This window comes from Marmota monax, unplaced genomic scaffold (assembly GCF_021218885.2).
Source record: "Marmota monax isolate L192 unplaced genomic scaffold, Marmota_monax_Labrador192_F-V1.1 WCK01_AAM20220418_F8-fsc00045, whole genome shotgun sequence".
Classification (NCBI taxonomy): domain Eukaryota; kingdom Metazoa; phylum Chordata; class Mammalia; order Rodentia; family Sciuridae; genus Marmota; species Marmota monax.
Genome location: NW_026692132.1, coordinates 5391485 through 5409688, shown reverse-complemented (window position 1 = coordinate 5409688; position 18204 = coordinate 5391485). Strand labels below are relative to the sequence as shown.

The following is an 18204-nucleotide window of genomic DNA, read 5'->3' as shown; positions in this document are numbered from 1 at the left end:
ATGTTGAACCAACCTTCTATCCTTGGGATGAATCCCACTTGATTGTGGTGCACTGTCTTTTTAATATGTTTTTGTATGCTATTTGCCAATATTTTATTAAGAATTTTTGCATCTATGTTCATCAGAGATATTGGTCTGAATTTTTCTTTGTCTTTGTCTGGTGTTGGTAACAGGATGATACTAGCTTCATAGAATGAGTCTGGAAGGGTTCTCTCCTTTCTGTTTCATAGAGTAACTTGAGGAGCATTGGTGTTAGTTCTTCTTTGAATATCTGGTAGCATTTGGATGAGAATCCATCTTGTTCCAGGCTTTTCTTTGTTGGTAGGTGTCTTCAATTTCTTTCTTTCCTTTTTTTTTTTGGTGGTGCTGGGGACTGAACCCATGGCCTTGTGCATGTGTTCACTATCTTCTATTTTATTGGAATATAGGGTTTCAAAATAATTTCTAATTATCTTCTGTATATCTGTAGCATCTGTTGTGATACTGCCTTTTTCATCCCGTATGTTAGTAATTTGAGTTCTCTCTCTTCTTCTCTTCATTAGCATGGCTAAGGGTCAGTCGATCTTATTTATTTTTTTGAAGAACCAACTTTTAGTTTTGTCAATTTTTTCAATAGTTTCTTTTGTTTCAGTTTCGTTGATTTCCGCTCTGATTTTAATTATTTCTTGCCTTCTGCTACATTTGCTGTTGTTTTGCTCTTCTTTTTCTAGGGTTTTGAGATGAAGTGTGAGCTCATTTATTTGTTTGTTTTTTCTTTTTTTGAGGAATGAACTCCAGGCAATGAATTTCCCTCTTAAAACTGCTTTCATTGTGTCCCATAGATTCCAGTATGTTGTGTCTATATTTTCATTTATCTCTAAGAATTTTTTGATTTCCTCTTTTATGTCTTCTGTAACCCATTGATCATTCAGTAACATATTGTTCATTTTCCATGTGATGTAGGATTTTTCCTTCCTTCTTTTATCATTGATTTCCAGTTTCATTCCATTATGATCAGATAAGATGCATAGTATTATCTCCACACCTTTGTATTTACTAAGGGTTGCCCTATGGCATAATATATGGTCTATTTTTGAGACGGATCCATGTGCTGCTGAGAAAAAAGTATATCCACTTGATGATGGTTGATATATTTTATATATGTCGGTTAAGTCTAGGTTATTGATTGTGTTATTGAGTTCTATAGTTTCTTTATTCAATTTTTGTTTGGAGGATCTGTCCAATGGTGAGAGAGGTGTGTTGAAGTCACCCATAATTATTGTGTTGTGGTCTATTTGATTCTTGAACTTGAGGAGAGTTTGTTTTATGAACGTTGGAGCACCATTATTTGGTGCATAAATATTGATAATTGTTATGTCTTGTTGGTGAATCGTTCTTTTTAACAGTATATAATGTCCTTCCTTATCCCTTTTGATTAACTTAGTCTTGAAGTCGATTTTATTCGATATGAAGATGGCCACCCCTGCTTGCTTCCGAGGACCGTGTGGTGGTATGATTTTTCCCAACCTTTCACCTTCAGCCTGTGTATGTCTTTTCCAATCAGATGTGTCTCCTGAAGGCAGCATATTGTTGGTGTTTTTTTAATCCAGATTACCAGCCTATGTCGCTTTATTGGTGAGTTTAAGCCATTAACGTTTAGGGTTACTATTGATATATGGTTCGTACTTCCAGTCATGTTTGATTATTTATCTTTGTTTTTTTCTTTTTTAAATTTGGTTTGTTTATCTATGATTAGCTCCCCCCATCCCTCTCGCTTTACTGAGGTACTTCCCACTGTTGGTTTTGGTTGTTGTTTTTCATTTCTTCCTCGTGTAGTGTTTTGCTCAAGATGCTTTGCAATGCTGGTTTTCTGGCTGTGAATTCTTTTAACTTTTGTTTATCGTGAAAGATTTTTATTTCGTTGTCGTACCTGAAGCTTAATTTTGCTGGATACAAAATTCTTGGTTGGCATCCATTGTCTTTCAGTGTTTGAAATATGTTGTTCCAGGATCTTCTCGCTTTCAGTCTGTGATGAAAAATCAGCCGTTAACCTTATTGGTTTACCCCTGAATGTAATCTGCCTCCTTTCTCTTGTAGCTTTTAATATTTTCTCTTTTTTTCTGTATATTGGATATCTTCATAACAATGTGTCTTAGCGTTGGTATACTGTGATTTTGTATGCTCAGTGTCCTGTATGCATCTAGAATTTGTACTTCCGTTTCCTTTTTTATATCTGGAAAGTTCTCTAAAATTATTTCATTTAATAGATTGCTCATTCTTTTGGTTTGGACCTCTATACCTTCCTCTATCCCGATGACTCTTAAGTTTGGTTTTTTTATGTTATCCCATATCTCTTGGCTGTTTTTCTCGTGGTTTCTTACCAGCCTTTCTGAGTTGGCTAGACTGTTTTCAAGATGATATATTTTGTCTTCATTGTCTCACGTTCTGACTTCTACCTGTTCCACTCTGCTAGTGATACTCTCGTTTGAGTTTTTAATTTGATTTATAGTTTCCTTCATTTCTAGGATTATTGTTTGATTTTTTTTTATAATCTCTATCTCCTGGTAAAGTTGCTTATTTGCTTCTTTTATCTGTTTATGTAATTCATTTTCAGTGTGTTCTTTCATTGTTTGAATTTGCTGTCTCATGTCCTCTTTAAGATTCCATTCCATCTGTATAAGGTATTTCTTGAGTTCTTTATTTGACCATTTTTCTGATGCCTCTAGGTCGTCTGTAGATTTAGGCTGTCCTGCATTGTTTGTACTCCTTTTCTTCCTTACTTTTTCATGCTGCTCATGTTACTTCCAGTTCTGTTTGACTGCTGAGTTACTGTTTACTCCTATAAATTTATTTTGGTTTTGTGTATCTCCGGAGTCTCTCCTTTGTGATGGGAGACTATGACTAGAGATGATGAATTTTACTGCACTTTAAAGCAGAGTCATTCGTTTCATAAACTGTGTATGGATTCTGATGGCATATAGTGATCTGCGGTTTGGTCTTGGGACTTACGTTTAGGTCGAGTGATGTGATGGTATAGAGGTTGGTATATCTTGGCAAACTTGGAAGATTGCTCTACTAACGAGGAATATTAACAGGAGAATGGTCCGGAGTATTTGGGAGTAGCTAGGGAATTGGTAGCACTATATAACGCCTCGGAACATTTGCCTATACACATTTAGTAAATTACACATAAATAGCATCGTAATGTTTTGGAGGAAAGGTATTAGAAGGGGAGGGAAGAAGTCGCTAAAGAGAATGAGAGTAAACATGTAGAATTCAAGAAAAGGGGAATAAGGAAATTGAAAAGAAATGAAAAGACAAAAAATAAAAATAAAAAAACAATAAAAATAAAAAAAATAAAAAAATAAGAATAAAAAGAAAATATAAAAAATGCAGTCTTAGCATTTGATTAACTTCTCTTCCAGTAGGTGGAGCTGTGCCCACTGGGCCAAGCTTCTCCTCTAAATATGCAGGCACCAATCACTGTGAGGCGGCTCCTCCTCCCCCACTGGGCAGCTCTCCAGTCCTGGGCGCCCAGGGCCTTTCCTGGTATTCAGTCACTTCCTCGCTTTTCCTCTAGCCAGGCCCTGCTCACCAGTGACTTTCACAACAAAACTGGCTACACGCGGGGTCTGCTGCTCCCAGGAGCCCTATTTTCTTGGATGACTGGGCCCAGTCTCTCTGATTGCCATTCCCCCAGACCCTAAGGTTGTGGAGCGCGGGGCTGGGAACCGTCAGCATATTCTGCCTGCCCTCCGGTAGCCACGCCCCCGGGAGCTGGCGCAAGAGACCTCGGTTGTCAGCGCTGGTGGGAGTGGTAACCGGGGGTCATGCACTGCTCTTGACTCTCCCTCGGTCTGACAACTGCGCTCATGGTTAGAGCTGGGGGGTGGCCGAGATCTCCCCGCTGTGCGGAGAGGAGGGGCCCGAGGGTCATACATCTGCAGACGTCGGTCTCAATGAAGCTATCTCCTCCGTCGAACTCTGGTGACGTCAGTTCTCTGCCATGGTGGTGTCCAATGCGAAGGGCTGCCGTTAGTTCCCTTTGCTGGGTGTCCGATGCAAAGGGTGGGTCCAGTCCGGCTCTCCCAGGCCCCCTCCCAATCCTGGGCCTGCTGCCTATGAAGGCTCAGTTGGTATCACCTCAAAAGGCTCATGTAGGAACCGAAGAGCTGCCCCTCTATTCAGCCGGAGCATCCGTAGCGCTGAGTCACTGCGGTTTGGCTGCGAGAGGCAGCCAGTCAGCCAGAAATTTTGCACGGGAAGCTCGAATTCACCCGCTCTCGGCTTGGCGTGGGTTCTGAGGGGCGCAAACTGCTCACCCCTAGTCCATGTCGGCCCAGCATTGCCCAGTGATCCTGAGCAAACAGCACTCAGTCGGTCCAAGGCTCTCTTTGCTTGCGCAGCTGAAGAGGTCAGAGAACTGATCTCTCAGCGCCCGCTGCCATGTTGGATCCATCATAGTTTGAGTTTTCTCTTTCTCTAGCTAGCTTGACTAACGGTTTATCAATTTTATTTATTTTTTTAAAATAACCAACTTTTTAATTTGTCTTTTTTTTTTTTTTTCATTCTTTTGTTTCAATTTCATTGATTGTAGCCCTGATAATTATTTCCTGTCTTCTGCTCTAGGTGTTGGTTCATTCTTTTTCTTGGGATTTGAGATGTAATGTTAAGTTTTTTTTTTTTTTTTTTGTTATTTTAATGAATGAATTCAGTGCAAGGAACATTCCTCTTAGCACTGCCTTCATAGTGTCTGGAGATTTTGATATGTTGTATCCCTAGTCTCATTTACCTTTAAATATTTAATTTCATCCCTGATTTCTTCTGCTATTCACTGTTCATTCAGTGGCATATTATTTAGTCTCCAGGTGTTAGAATAGCTTTTATTTTGTATTCTATTGTTGATTTCTAATTTCATTCCATTATGATCTGATAGAATGCAAGATATTATCTGTATATTTTATACTTGCTAAGAGTTGCTTAGTGGCCTAAGATACGTTCAGTGTTAGAGAAGGATCTGTGTGCTGCTGAGAATTAAGTGTATCCAGTCATTGAAGGATGAAGTATACTATATATGTCTGTTAAGTCTAAATTATTAGTGGTATATTTTACTTCTATAGCTTCTTTATTTAGTTTTTGTTTGGAGGATCTAGCCAGTGGTAAGAGAGGTACGTTAAAATCACCTAGTATTATTGTGTTGTGGTCTATTTGATTCTTGAATTTGAGAAAATTTTGTTTGATGTACATAGATTTTTCCATTGTTTGGGGCGTAAATATTTATGATTTTTGTGTCTTGTTGATGTGTAATTCCCTTAAGCAGTATGAAATGCCCTTCTTTGTCCTTTCTGATTAACTTTTGCTTGAAGTTCACTTTATCTGGTATGAGGATAGAAACTACTGCTTGTTTATGAGATCCATGTGAATGATATGTTTTTTCCCATCCTTGTACTTTCAGTCTGGGACTGTCTTTTGTCTAAGATGTGACTCTCTTGGAGATTATAGTTTTGGGTCTTGTTTTTTAATCCAGTCTGCCAGTCTTTGATTTTTGATGGATGAATTTAGGCCATTTACATTCAGTGTTATTTAGATATGATTTTTATTCCCTGTCATTTTGATATATTTTAATTTGAATTATTTTCTCCTCTGATGGTGTAGTTCTTTCCTTTGCTGTTTTTCATGGAATATTTTGTGGAGTATGTTTTGTAGAGCAGGTTTTCTTGTTGTGAATTCTTTTTACTTGTTTATTATGGAAGGTTTTTATTTTGTTGTCAATTCTGAAGATTAATTTTGCTGGGTATAGTATTCTTGGTTGGCATCCATTTTCTTTCGGAGCTTGATATATATTATCTAAGACCTCCTAGCATTGAGGACGTAGGTTAAGAAATCAGCTAAGATCTGGATTGGTTTCTCTCTGTATGTGACTTTTTATTTTTCCGTGGCAGCTTTTAAAATTCTATCATTATTCTGTATGTTAGGCATTTTCATAATAATGTGCCTTGGTGTGGGTATGTTGTGATTTTGTATATTTCAGGTCCTGTAAGCCTTGTGTATCTGATTTTTCATTTCATTCTTTAGGTTTGGGAAATTTTCTGATATTATTTCATTGAAAAGATTGTGCATTCCTTTGGTTTGTATCTCAGAGCCTTCATATGTCCCAATAAATGTTAAATTTGTTCTTTTTGGGTTATCCCATATTTCTTGGAAGTTCTGTTCATGATCTCTTAACATCTTTCCTCCATGGTGAACTTTATTTTCAAGATTATATATTTTGTCTTCATTGCCTGAAACTCTGTCTTCCAAGTCATTTAGTCTGTTGGTGATGCTTTCCATTGAAGTTTTAATTTGGTTTATTGATACCTTCAGTTCGAGTATTTATTCTTAATTTTATTTTCCAAAATCTCTCTTTATTGATGTGATCTTTCACTTCCTGTAATTTCTCTCTAATATCACTCCTTACACTGTCCTTTATCATAGTTTAAATGTGATAATGTACATAGATTAGTTTAATTATGTACATTCTAAACTTCTTTGACATTTCTTCCACTGTGGTAGGGATGGATTCTGTTACTGAATTCTATTGGTTTGCTTGGGGTGATTTGTTCCCTTGTTTTTTCATGTTATTTGTGTTTCTACTCATCTAACAGTATGAGTGTAAGGCAGTAGAGAGTTTCTAACCTATAGACACAGTGTTCCTGAAGGTTTCCTGTATCTTATTGTTTAGGCGAAGACAAATAATAACAACCAATGCAAACAACATACAGCATTAATGCTATGATGTCTACGAATTTGTCACAAACAGAAATGATGAGTTATTTCCAACAATAAAAACAGTAAGTTTGCAGAATAGTTTGTATAATAGTTTGCAATTTCAAATGGTGGATAGAGAGTTAACAGAACTGGTTTAGGATGTGATGATTATTAGGGAGGAGGAGAGAAGATAGAACTAAAAAATTAAAGAAAAGTGAAAAAGAGAATAATTGAGATTGGCTGTTAGCAGAAAAAGAGAGAGAGATTGAAGGGAAGTAGATAAGTGAGAAGAAAAAATATATAAAGTAAAAAGTTTACAATGAAAATAATAAAAGAATAAAACCCCCTGAAATACACTAATCAAATTTCCTAGTCCTCAAAAAATTGATCCATGAAGAAATGATTTAAAAAATGCTAGAAATGAGGAAAGACAAAGTCCTAAATATTAGTATGTATAAATGTCCATGAATGATTAAGGTCACAATTAAGCAAAAAAAAAAGAAAAGAAAAAAGGGAAAAACAAAATGAAAAGTTAAAGATTTGTTTCCAGTGGAGTTTAAAAGACTCTTGACTTCCCTTCTCAGTGGTTAAGAGGGGTTGTCTGGAGATTGATGCTTGCTCCCACCTCAGGGTGGGGTTGCTAAGGTGAGAAAAGTAATCCCATAGGCAGAACTTCTGGAGAGACCGTTTAGGCTTTGGTAGGCTCCAGGCTCTTCGCTGGATGCAAATTGATCTGGAGATTTTAAATTAGCACACCTACAAGGCCCAGCAATTGCTGGGGTCCACACTGGAAGACTGTACTCCAGGATCTCCCTTGGGTTCCTTTCATGTGATGGAGGAGCCAATTCTTAGTTCACTACTTCACCTGAGGACCCTATGTTTCCTGGTCTCAGATTCAGTCTCCAAACTTGGTATCTCCTGCATGTACCCTTTGGAATTCCTGACCATGTAAGTCTCTCCCTGCCAGTCCTGCAGGCAGCCAGATTGGAGGAAGGGGGTGTGTGTGGGGGAATTTTCGCAACTAGTAGTCCCCTGTGCAAACCTCTCTCCATATTTAATTTTCTCCTGGTCACTTAGGCACAGTCTATGTTATGTAGTGTGGATTTGCCAGCCTATATTTTCAGCCAGACTCGTGTTTACCAGGACTCCGCTCCCTCAGCTTTTGATCCTTGTGCTGTGGCTACAAAATGATTCCTTTCTTTGTCTTCCACATGCCACTGGGAGAGATGTGTTTGCTTTTCCAAGCAGTGCTATTGTGGCTATGTGCCTTTTAGTTTAGTTGGGGAGTGTTTATGTGTCCAGTATTAAATTCCAATAAAGTCCCCTGACCCCCTTTTTTTTTCCTGTTCACTCACCTTGCTGAGAAACTGCCTTTCTCCTTTCTTGATTTCACACCATGGAGCAGCCAGGAAAGCTGCTTTATTCTGCCATCTTGAACACCCCCTTAGTATATTTTAATTATTGATTAATTATTTTAATCAATAATTAAAATATACTAAGATAATACTTCTATGAAAAATAGGTTTAGATAACTTAATAAATTACTGGGTTAAGTGATTTCTGTAATTTTATATATGTTCTTGTTTGAGAAATAGATCTTAATGTCCAGTGACTTTAGCTTTGGGGCCATGTGGGAGGACTTTTTGTAGTTGTTTCATAAGACCTAGGATGTTCTGTCCTGTGTTATCAGTTTGTTTTTTTCTGTTTTTCAATTTTGGATTTTTTAAATGTTATTCAAGCTCATACTCTATCCTTAGCCATGTTTAATCTGCTGATAGGCCTCTCAGAAACATTCTTTCTTACTGGTGGTTGTGTGGATCTGTAGCACTAGTTTTGATTCCTTCTTAAGTTTTCCATCTCTTAGTTTACATTTTCTGTCTGTTGTTGCTTTCTGTTTACTAAATCCATAGGAAGTCTTCGTATATTACTTTAGTTTCAAATTCCTACTTTTGTTAATTTCAGTATACTTTCCACAGTTGGTTATGGTTTTGGCTCTGTTTTCAAATTGTTTTTGTGTCTTGTATGCCTTGTAATTTTTCCTTAATAGCTGATGTGATGGGATAAAAAGAATGGATGTAAATGGCCCTTGACTAATGTGGATAGGGATGGGACATGTGTTATAGTCCTGTGATTAGGTCCCAGTTTTTTTTTTCCCCCTTTGACTCAGAATTGAACCTGGTGGCACTTAACCATTGACCCACATCCCCAGTTCTTTTAAGAAAATTCTAATTAGTTATTCATGGTAGCAGAATGCATTTTGACTCATTGTACACAAATAGAACACAACTTTTCATTTCTCTGGTTGTACATGATAAAGTTACACCATTCATGCAATCATGCATGTACATAAGGTAATCCTGTCTACCCCCATACCCCCTTCCAATCCAAAATTCTTCCATTCTAACACCCCCCTCCCCCAACCGTTTTGGGATCAGAATCCCCATATCAGAGTAAACATTTAGACTTTGGCTTTTGGGATTGGCTTATTTCTCTTAGCACAATATTCTCCAATTCCATCCATTTACCTGCAAATGCCATTTTCATTCTTCTTTGAGGCTGAGTAGTATTCCATTGTGTATACATAGACCACAGTTTCTTCATCCGTTCATCTGTTGAAGGGCACCTAGGTTAGTTCTACAATTTAGCTCTTGTGAATTGAACTGCTATAAACATTGACATATCCACATCTTGGCAGTATGCTGATTTTAAATCCTTCAGGTATAGACCAAGGAGTGGGATAGTTGGGTCAAATGGTGGTTCCACTTCAAGTTTTCTAAGGAATCTCCATATTGCTTTCCAGATAGGTTGCACCAATTTTCAGTCCTACCAGCAATGTATGAGTGTACCTTTTCCCCACATCCTTAGCAACATTTATTGTTGCTTGTATTCTTGATAATTGCCATTCTTTCCCGTCATTTCTTAAAACCTTTTTATTTTCAGATAGGGTCTTTTTATTTTTTTATTTTTTTATTGGTTGTTCAAGACATTATAAAGCTCTTGACATATCATATTTCATACATTAGATTCAAGTTGGTTATGGACTCCCAATTTTACCCCAAATACAGATTGCACAATCACATCGGTTACACATCCACATTTTTACATAATGCCCTATTAGTAACTGTTGTATTCTGCTACCTTTCCTATCCTCTACCATCCCCCCTCCCTCCCCTCCCATCTTCTCTCTCTACCCCATCCACTGTAATTCATATCTCTCCTTGTTTATTTTCCCATTCCCCTCACAACCTCTTATATGTAATTTTGTATAACAATGAGGGTCTCCCTCCATTACCATGCAATTTCCCTTTTCTCTCCCTTTCCATCCCACCTCATGTATCTGTTTAATGTTAATCTTTTCTTCCTGCTCTTCCTCCCTGCTCTGTTCTTAGTTGCTCTCATTATATCAAAGAAGACATTTGGTATTTGTTTTTTAGGGATTGGCTAGCTTCACTAAGCATAATCTGCTCTAGTGCCATCCATTTCCCTGCAAATTCTATGATTTTGTCATTTTTTAGTGCTGCGTAATACTCCATGGTGTATAAATGCCACATTTTTTTTATCCATTCATCTATTGAAGGGCGTCTGGGTTGGTTCCACAGTCTAGCAATTGTGAATTGTGCTGCTATGAACATCGATGTAGCAGTATCCCTGTAGTACGCTCTTTTAAGGTCTTCAGGGAAAAGTCCAAGAAGGGCAATAGCTGGGTCAAATGGTGGTTCCATTCCCAGCTTTCCCAGGAGTCTCCATACTGCTTTCCAGATTGGCCGCACCAGTTTGCAGTCCCACCAGCAATGTACAAGTGTACCCTTTTCCCCACATCCTCTCCAGCACTTGTTGTTGTTTGACTTCATAATGGCTGCCAATCTTACTGGAGTGAGATGGTATCTTAGGGTGGTTTTGATTTGCATTTCTCTGACTGCTAGAGATGGTGAGCATTTTTTCATGTACTTGTCAGATAGGGTCTTGCTAAGTTGTTTAGGGCCTCACTAAATTTCTGAAACTAGCTTTGAACTTGGAATCTCCTGCTTTAGCTTCCTGAGTTGGTGGGATCACAGACATGCACTACCATGCCCAGTTCGTTTCAGTTTTGGAGTAAGTCTGTATCTCTGGACTGTGAACTTCACAAGTAGTCCTTAGTACCTCCATCCAAGCTTAAGTGATGCTGGGTGGCCAGAGGTGGCTTTCCCTTTCCCCAGCTTAGTTTGTATGTGTACATCACCTTTCCTGACTGGGACAAAGTACCTGAGAAAATCAACTTACAAGGAGGGAAGATTTATTTTGTCTCTCAGCACCTGTGGTTTCACTCTATAGTTTTTAGCATCACTTGGAACTCATGTTACAGCAGAGAATCATGATAAGGATCACATGGCAGAGGAAGATGGCTCAGGTCATGGTGGCCAGGAACCAAAGAGATAGTAAGGGGTTGGAGACCCAATATCCCCTTCAAAAGGTTCACCCCCAATTACCTAACATCTTCTACCAGATTCTACCTCCTAAAGGTTCTACCACCTTCCGGTAGTACCCCAAGCTGACAATGAAGTCTTCAACCCATGGCCTTGGTGACATTTAGGGTCCAAACCAAAATAGTTTTATCAGAGCCAAACCTGTCGGGCTCTGATAAACCCCTGGCAGATTGGACTCTCATTAATAAGGACTAATCTTAGGAGAAACTAGTTAAGAGAAAGCTGGTGCTATAGTGTATTTTAAAATGCTCCCACCAATCCTCTGCCAGAAGCATGAGGAATTTTTTTCTCAGATACTGGTGGTTGACTCCTGGTGGTAAGACTCAAGCAAGTTTAGGAGTTTCCTATATTCACAAATGGGTCCTCCTGAAGTTTATGTATTTCAGACTTGTTCACATTGAGCCTCCATCTATCTCTAAATTGCAGGTTCAAGTTTTCCGGTGCCCCAGTGGTTCCCCCAGTGGGCTTTGCTCACGAGAGTGTTCCATTCAGCCATGTTCTTGGGTTCGCCTCCTACCTCCTCTCTCCGTTCCCCCCTTTCTATTTCCTTCTTCCTTCTCCCTCCTCCCCTCCTATTTTGAGGATTGTGGTTTGCCCTGTGTCAGGTCACCCTACTAACAAATTCAATATAGGTTGCTGATTATCTAATACATTCAGCTCTTTTCTTGTTAAGATACTGTGTTGACTTGTAAGCTTCTGTGTAGTACTAAAAATCAGAAGTCTGAATTTTTAAATTAAAGGTTTCTGTTTAAACAAAATTTTCAGGAGACTAACTGGAGAAAATAAAAGAGATAAAGGAGAACTTATTAATTTTAGGAAGCATTGAATGTTGAAAGAATGAGGGCTGGGGTTGTGGCTCAGGTAGAGCGCTGGCTTAGCATGTGTGAGGCACTGGGTTTTATCCTCAGCACCACCTAAAGTGTAATAAAGACATTGTGTCTGCCTATAACTAAAAAATAAATATTTTTTTTTTAAAAGAGGAAGTTGAAAGAATGAAACTTTCAATGAAATGTTTCAGGTTGTGGGTCCATTTCAAAATATTATGTGCTCTCTGTCATTGAGGATATGTGGATTATTAGTGGAATTCTTCAAAATTTCACTAGTATAAGGGCCATTGAAACACCTTGGTTTGGTTTGACTAGAAATAAATTAGACAGTAGTTAGATAAGGACAGGAATGGTTGAGGATTTAGAAGAAACACATTGGCTATGAGTTCATAATTGTTGAGACTTAAAGTTTTCTACTTTTAGGTGTTTTAAAATTTTCTGCAATAAAAACAGGAAAAATAGTTGCTTCACATCCACCTATCATCACCCTGGCTTTGTAGGAAAAAGTGGTTCAAAGCAGTCTAAAGTGAAGGAAACAAGTGAAGTCTATTGTGAAGCTTGTACCCTTAAAAGAATCTCAGGATTTCCTATAGCTTACCTAGGCAGAGTTTTAAGTTATGTCTCTGTTACATTGTGCCTAATTTCTAAATAGGTAAATCAATATTTATATTTTTTGTGTATTTGTTTATTACTTGAAATTGATTTTATTATATAAGAAAATGGAAACACTTAAAAATGACATTAGATTTCATTTATTCCATTTATTAATCTTGCTCAAGCTACTTTCCATCTTTATAGAGTTAAGAAGTAATCAGTGCTAATTATGTTGTTAATCTAAGTATCCTTCACTCACTCAGCATGGGGTGTTTAGAGAAAGTATCTGTCATTTCTTTCCTCCTGTATTATTCATAATATGCAGGAGAGAGATTTAGATCAAGTGTAATTTTGTTCTAACTTGGGGCATAGATGAGAAATGTTATATATTTAAAAACAATATTGAGGGAAATAGAAAAATGCTATATGCTATTTATCATTTCTAAAATTCAGATTTCTTAGTGTAACCATTATATCTTTCTTTTTGTTACAAAGAATCAATCCAGAAAAACTTATAGATGTACAGAAAAAATTGGAATCTTTTTTAGCCCAAGATCAAGATTTAAAAGAAAGAGCTCAAAGGGTAAGTTCTTTCTGAGTTGGGTACCTTTGTTGGAGTGCAATACATAATAAGTTTAAATTTTGTTGTTCTGCTATTTCTACATTGCATGGTCATGTATCACATATTCAAATGGTGTAATTTGTACATGCACCTAGAATATTCCTTAAAATTTCAAAGTGTTTTTTTTATAATAACCTGTATATAGTCTTGTCAGAGATACACAGAAAATCCTAAGATTATTCTTATGCCCTGTTTTCTAGTGTATTGGGTAAACTTTACATTTCTTCAGTAAAGTTACTGTAAGTCCTGAATGCACTTTGACTATGAAATTAATATCTTTATATATTAGGTTAAATTTCTAGAAAGGATAAAACTATTGTCAAGTTATCTTTAGGGATGAAATTTTAATCTGTAAATATGACTTATTCTCTGATTGCTTTTCTGGACTTTTAATCTTCTGTATTAGAAAAATGAAATTAAAAAGTAATTTATTTGCTAAATTGACAAATTACATTACAGTGTGCAACATGAGATTTTGAAACGGTATACATTTTGGAGTGGCTAAATCAAACATTAATATTCATTACCTTACATACCAGTTATTTATGATGAGAGAAGTCATGTTTAGTTATACTTACTCTTTCAGTTCATAGTGTCTAGCAATAGATTCTGTGGAAAAGGAAGATGTGAAATGATTATGACTTGTGCCTTCCAATCTACCCAGTCTATAATCTTTGAATTAACAATTATGAGTACTCTTATGAAGCTTTGCATTTTTACCACTGTTTTTACTAACTTCCTTATAGTTATAGGATCTTTGCTTCTCTCATAGCATATCAAAAGTGAGCTAGAGAGGAGTGATTAGGAGGCTGGATTCTATTTCAGCAGGCACATGATGTGGGAGGAAGAATATAAGGAAGGAGGAGATAAGATTGTTGGGGTAACTCGGGCAGAAAAAACATTGAGTAGTTGGGTTCTTTGTTATTTTGAAACTGGATATTCCCAGCAGAGAAGCAGAGAAGTAAGTTTTACTAAAGATCAAAGCTTCTATTTATTGCTGACTTATACTTTAGCAAAACATTGCTATGCATAAAATGATGTCAATGACAAAAGCTAAAATTTGAGTCCTTACTATGTACCAAGCACTTAGTCATGACTTGACTGTTTCATGTGTATTTTACATGCACTGTGTTATCTATTCTTCCCAAGAACACATGAGGTAAGTGGTGTTGATGTGATTTTTACAGAGGTTAGATGCTAGCTTCAGAAAATTAAAAATTGTCCAGGGTCACATAGTTATCAAAAGTCTCAGTCTGAGATTGAAATCTATGTCTTTCATTGTTGAGAACGTTGCTACATTAGGAGAAAAGAATTCCAAAATATGAAAATCAACTATTGAGCTACACTAAGTTGAATTTCTATAAGTTCACTTCACCTGAAATCCAGTGAAAACAAATTAGTGATTTTCTTTTCTTAATTTGTGCCCATGCAACAACCATTTGTGAGTATGTGTTTTGTCTAGCACATATTCAAGCTAAACTTTTTTTAGAAGCTTTAAGAATAGTGCAGACATTGAAAAAACATAACATGAATTCAGATAATGTCATGACTTTCTGCATGAAGGATGTTGTTTCATTGGTTTGTGCTTACAACAAATGATCCTTCCAGAATAAAGATTTTTAGAATAGCACATTGAAATAAATGTTGTGATTTATTGAGTGTCATACATGGTTTAGCAGATTGGTTGTGTTGCCAGCAATAGCATGCTATCTGGCTTCAGAGAACTGATTGTATAACTTTTGATTATAACCTGGAGAGAACAAAAATGATATTCAACTTGAATGGTTTCTTGTAGGATGGTTGTAGGGGAAAAATTATATTGAACTGATGCCATTCATTGTTATTCATGCCTATAGAGATAAGTGATGTAGAAAGGATTAGTGTAAAGCTAGAACAAAATGTGAAGAAATTATGGAAAGGATTAAATAAACTTTATAAGAATTATTTTAAAAATGAAAGACATTACTTGCTTAGATATATTATATGTTATTACCTGTTTTACTAACTGGTAAAGTATTGGAACCATATTTACTTTCTGATTTGTGTATAACTCTTGCTTAGTATTTTTGCACAAATGAAAGAAAAGTATGCCAGCTTGATAATGAATTATATAAAATTATAGTAAAACAGGGAAAAGGTTTGACAGTCATAATTTAATTAAGCTTCATTCAATACAGTAAAATTTTATCAAAATGTATCTTCTGATGATTAACAATAAGAAGCATGTATTAGCATATCTTTTGGAATGCAGTAAATACTAGGTATTCTATATGCATATGCCCCCTTTATTGTCATAACACTTAGTTCTTTGATGAGGAAACTGCCATTTAGAGAAACCAAGAAATTTGCTTAACTAATAAGTAGCTTAGTGTAGATCCTATTTATATTATTCCAGTGCCTTTATTTTCTCCATGTTACCTATTGTAACTGAGTATTAATTTGTGGAGTAGCCTTTTGGGGAAGTGATATTCTGTGGTTAGTTTGCTTGAACAGACGCAAAATCTTTTCTTCTAATATTCTAAAAGTAGGTTTTCTTTTTTTGTGTGTGTGTGAATGACTGTGTGTGTGTGCTTACTACTGTTAAATTTATCCCTGTCGTGGTGGTTGTTCTTCTATTGGCCTAACTTCATTTTCCATTGCTATGCTGTTGTACTTCTCAACCTTTCTTTTTCTTTCTCCCAACCTTTTATTTTTCAGTGTTTTGTCTCCTACATACGTTCAGTATACCTTATGAAGGATAAAGAAGTATTCGATGTGAACAAGTTACCTATTCCTGAATATGCACTGTAAGTATTCATAATGTAGCTGTGCTAGTCAGTCTTCAAAGTTAGTTTATTTCTGGCCTGGTTCTCTGATGGTCCTGGTTTAAACCACTCTTCTTTGCCTTAAAAGAATGTTACAGATGTACAAAGAAAAAAGATTAAGTAATCTCTGGAAAATTAGTTTCTGTTGCCAGGAAGAAGTTTTCCCCCAATAAATATAAATTCCTTAAAGTGGTGGATACCTATGGTTTGATTTTATAGGAGACAGAAAGCAACTGAGTCTTTGAAATCTTCACATTTGTAGTCTTCTCTTGCCCTCTAAGATGCTGCTATAGATTACCATAGACATTTTATGCTTTGGATGTGCGTCTCTTCTCTAGTTCTTATGTTAGATTGTTTTCCCCATATTGCTTATTGCCTGAATATTATTTCTGAGTTGGTATTTCTTATAAGTATTTGCAACTACTATGGCAAGATACCCCTGTTTAGTGAATGGAATGATTGGTTTTGTTTGGCTTAGTTTGATTTTAAAATAAAAACAACAGCAACAAAATACTGAAAGTTTTTCACCTATAAAAGAGGAGTGTTCATTCTTTAAAGGAGTCCTACTTGTGGGGAAAGCATTGACATAATCCTATAGAACTTCATCATACTTTGAATATGAGAATAAACTTGCCCAGATAATGATGAAATGTGTTTACTAGTCAAGGTCTGTATGTTTAGCCTGCTCTTCAGGAATTTGAGTGCCTTGACCTTTAAATTGAGTGTAACAAAAACTTTTATTTGGGCAAGCTGCTACTTTCTATTCTTTGTTACTATGTTATATTGTAAGTTTAATACAAAAGGTAATTTGTCAGTTTTATTATAGAACACTTTATTTGCTTCATAGCATTGTTAAGCAACTAACTTTCTGTTTAAGTAATCGAAGGAAAACCATGTGCTATGGATAACAGTTTTTTGTTTGCTCATGTTTATTTACACATTCATGGTTTCACCATTTCTGAGCATGGCCCATGGTTTGGATTATTAGCTGATTTTTGTGCTCTGTGTGAAGTGCTATCCTAGTTTTCTGACTGACTTAGCTGGATTCTTAACAAACAAAAATTGCACAAATCTTTAACATGTTAGGGCCATATTTAGGAGATGTTTTGTTTAAACTGACTCCAGTAAATGTCATGTTTACAGTTAAAGACTGTTTTTTGGTGATAATTGAAGAAGTCAGAAAATAAACTTGAGCCTAAATTATTGGTACAGTTTACCTTGGTGTTTTTAGTTTTTGTGGATAGATGTGTAATTTCCTTAAGATGTGTAGTCTTGTAGAAGTCTTGGATGCCTAAAGCAGGGCTATGTATGTAAGATATAAAAAAGGTTTTAAAAATTTTACTATAGATACATATTTTGGATGCCTAGTAGGTGCAGATCATTGTGCTCAGTGATAGAATTATATATGAATGTGTACTCTTTAAGAACTCAAAAAATTTTAGTAGCCAAGAAAACATAAATGTAAATGTATTATATTAAGAGAAATCCTTAGGTGGATTCAAGTTCATGATCCTAACCCCTCATCTCCATGAAAGTAATAATGATAATAGCAAGTTCTCAGTGGTTGCCCATATACCACAACTTTGACTGCATTGTATGTGTCAATTGATGTTTTATAACAACCCTATGAGGTTGAACTCCTGCCCAATTTTGCAAATAGGAAAACTTGGGGCTAGAGAGATTAAATACTATCTTGATACCATACAACTAACTGGTCATTGACAGAGCTAGGATTTGAACCTCAACAGTACTATTTCTGAAAGTGTGTTTTTTAGATGTTCACCATGTCATACAGGGAAAGAGTAGTGATCCATGTTGTAACATTAGCTGTTTACTAAAGCCAACCTTGCTCTAAGGTTTTATTTCTAATCTGCTATTAGGAACTTAATGAAAGCTGTTAGCTTTGATCCCAGCTGGGAACCACTTGATCTTAAATGGAATCTTGATAATAGATGGAGAAAGCGAGATTATTTTTATCTAATCTCTTTTTATAAAAATTCATTTTTATGCAGTGATTATGCCATGTTTTGATAAGAAGCATGAGGTGGGATAGGGATGATATTCTAGTTCATTCTTTTGAAGAACTGGATTTTGTCCTTTCATGGCATGTCTTTGCCAGTTTATTCAGTAACTCACATTTTTATAAAATGTACTTTAATATAGTTAAT

General features: G+C 36.2%; 1 protein-coding gene across 1 annotated transcript in view; it reads left to right on the top strand.

Moving 5' to 3' along the window:
• The window catches only part of Ddx10 (DEAD-box helicase 10), a 281715-nt gene that overhangs the window by 56420 nt on the left and 207091 nt on the right, over positions 1–18204 (top strand). Inside the window, exons 11-12 of the mRNA XM_058586486.1 lie at positions 13106–13193; positions 15930–16018. Coding sequence (XP_058442469.1) covers positions 13106–13193; positions 15930–16018 — 177 coding nt within the window. The remainder of the gene's footprint in view (positions 1–13105; positions 13194–15929; positions 16019–18204) is intronic.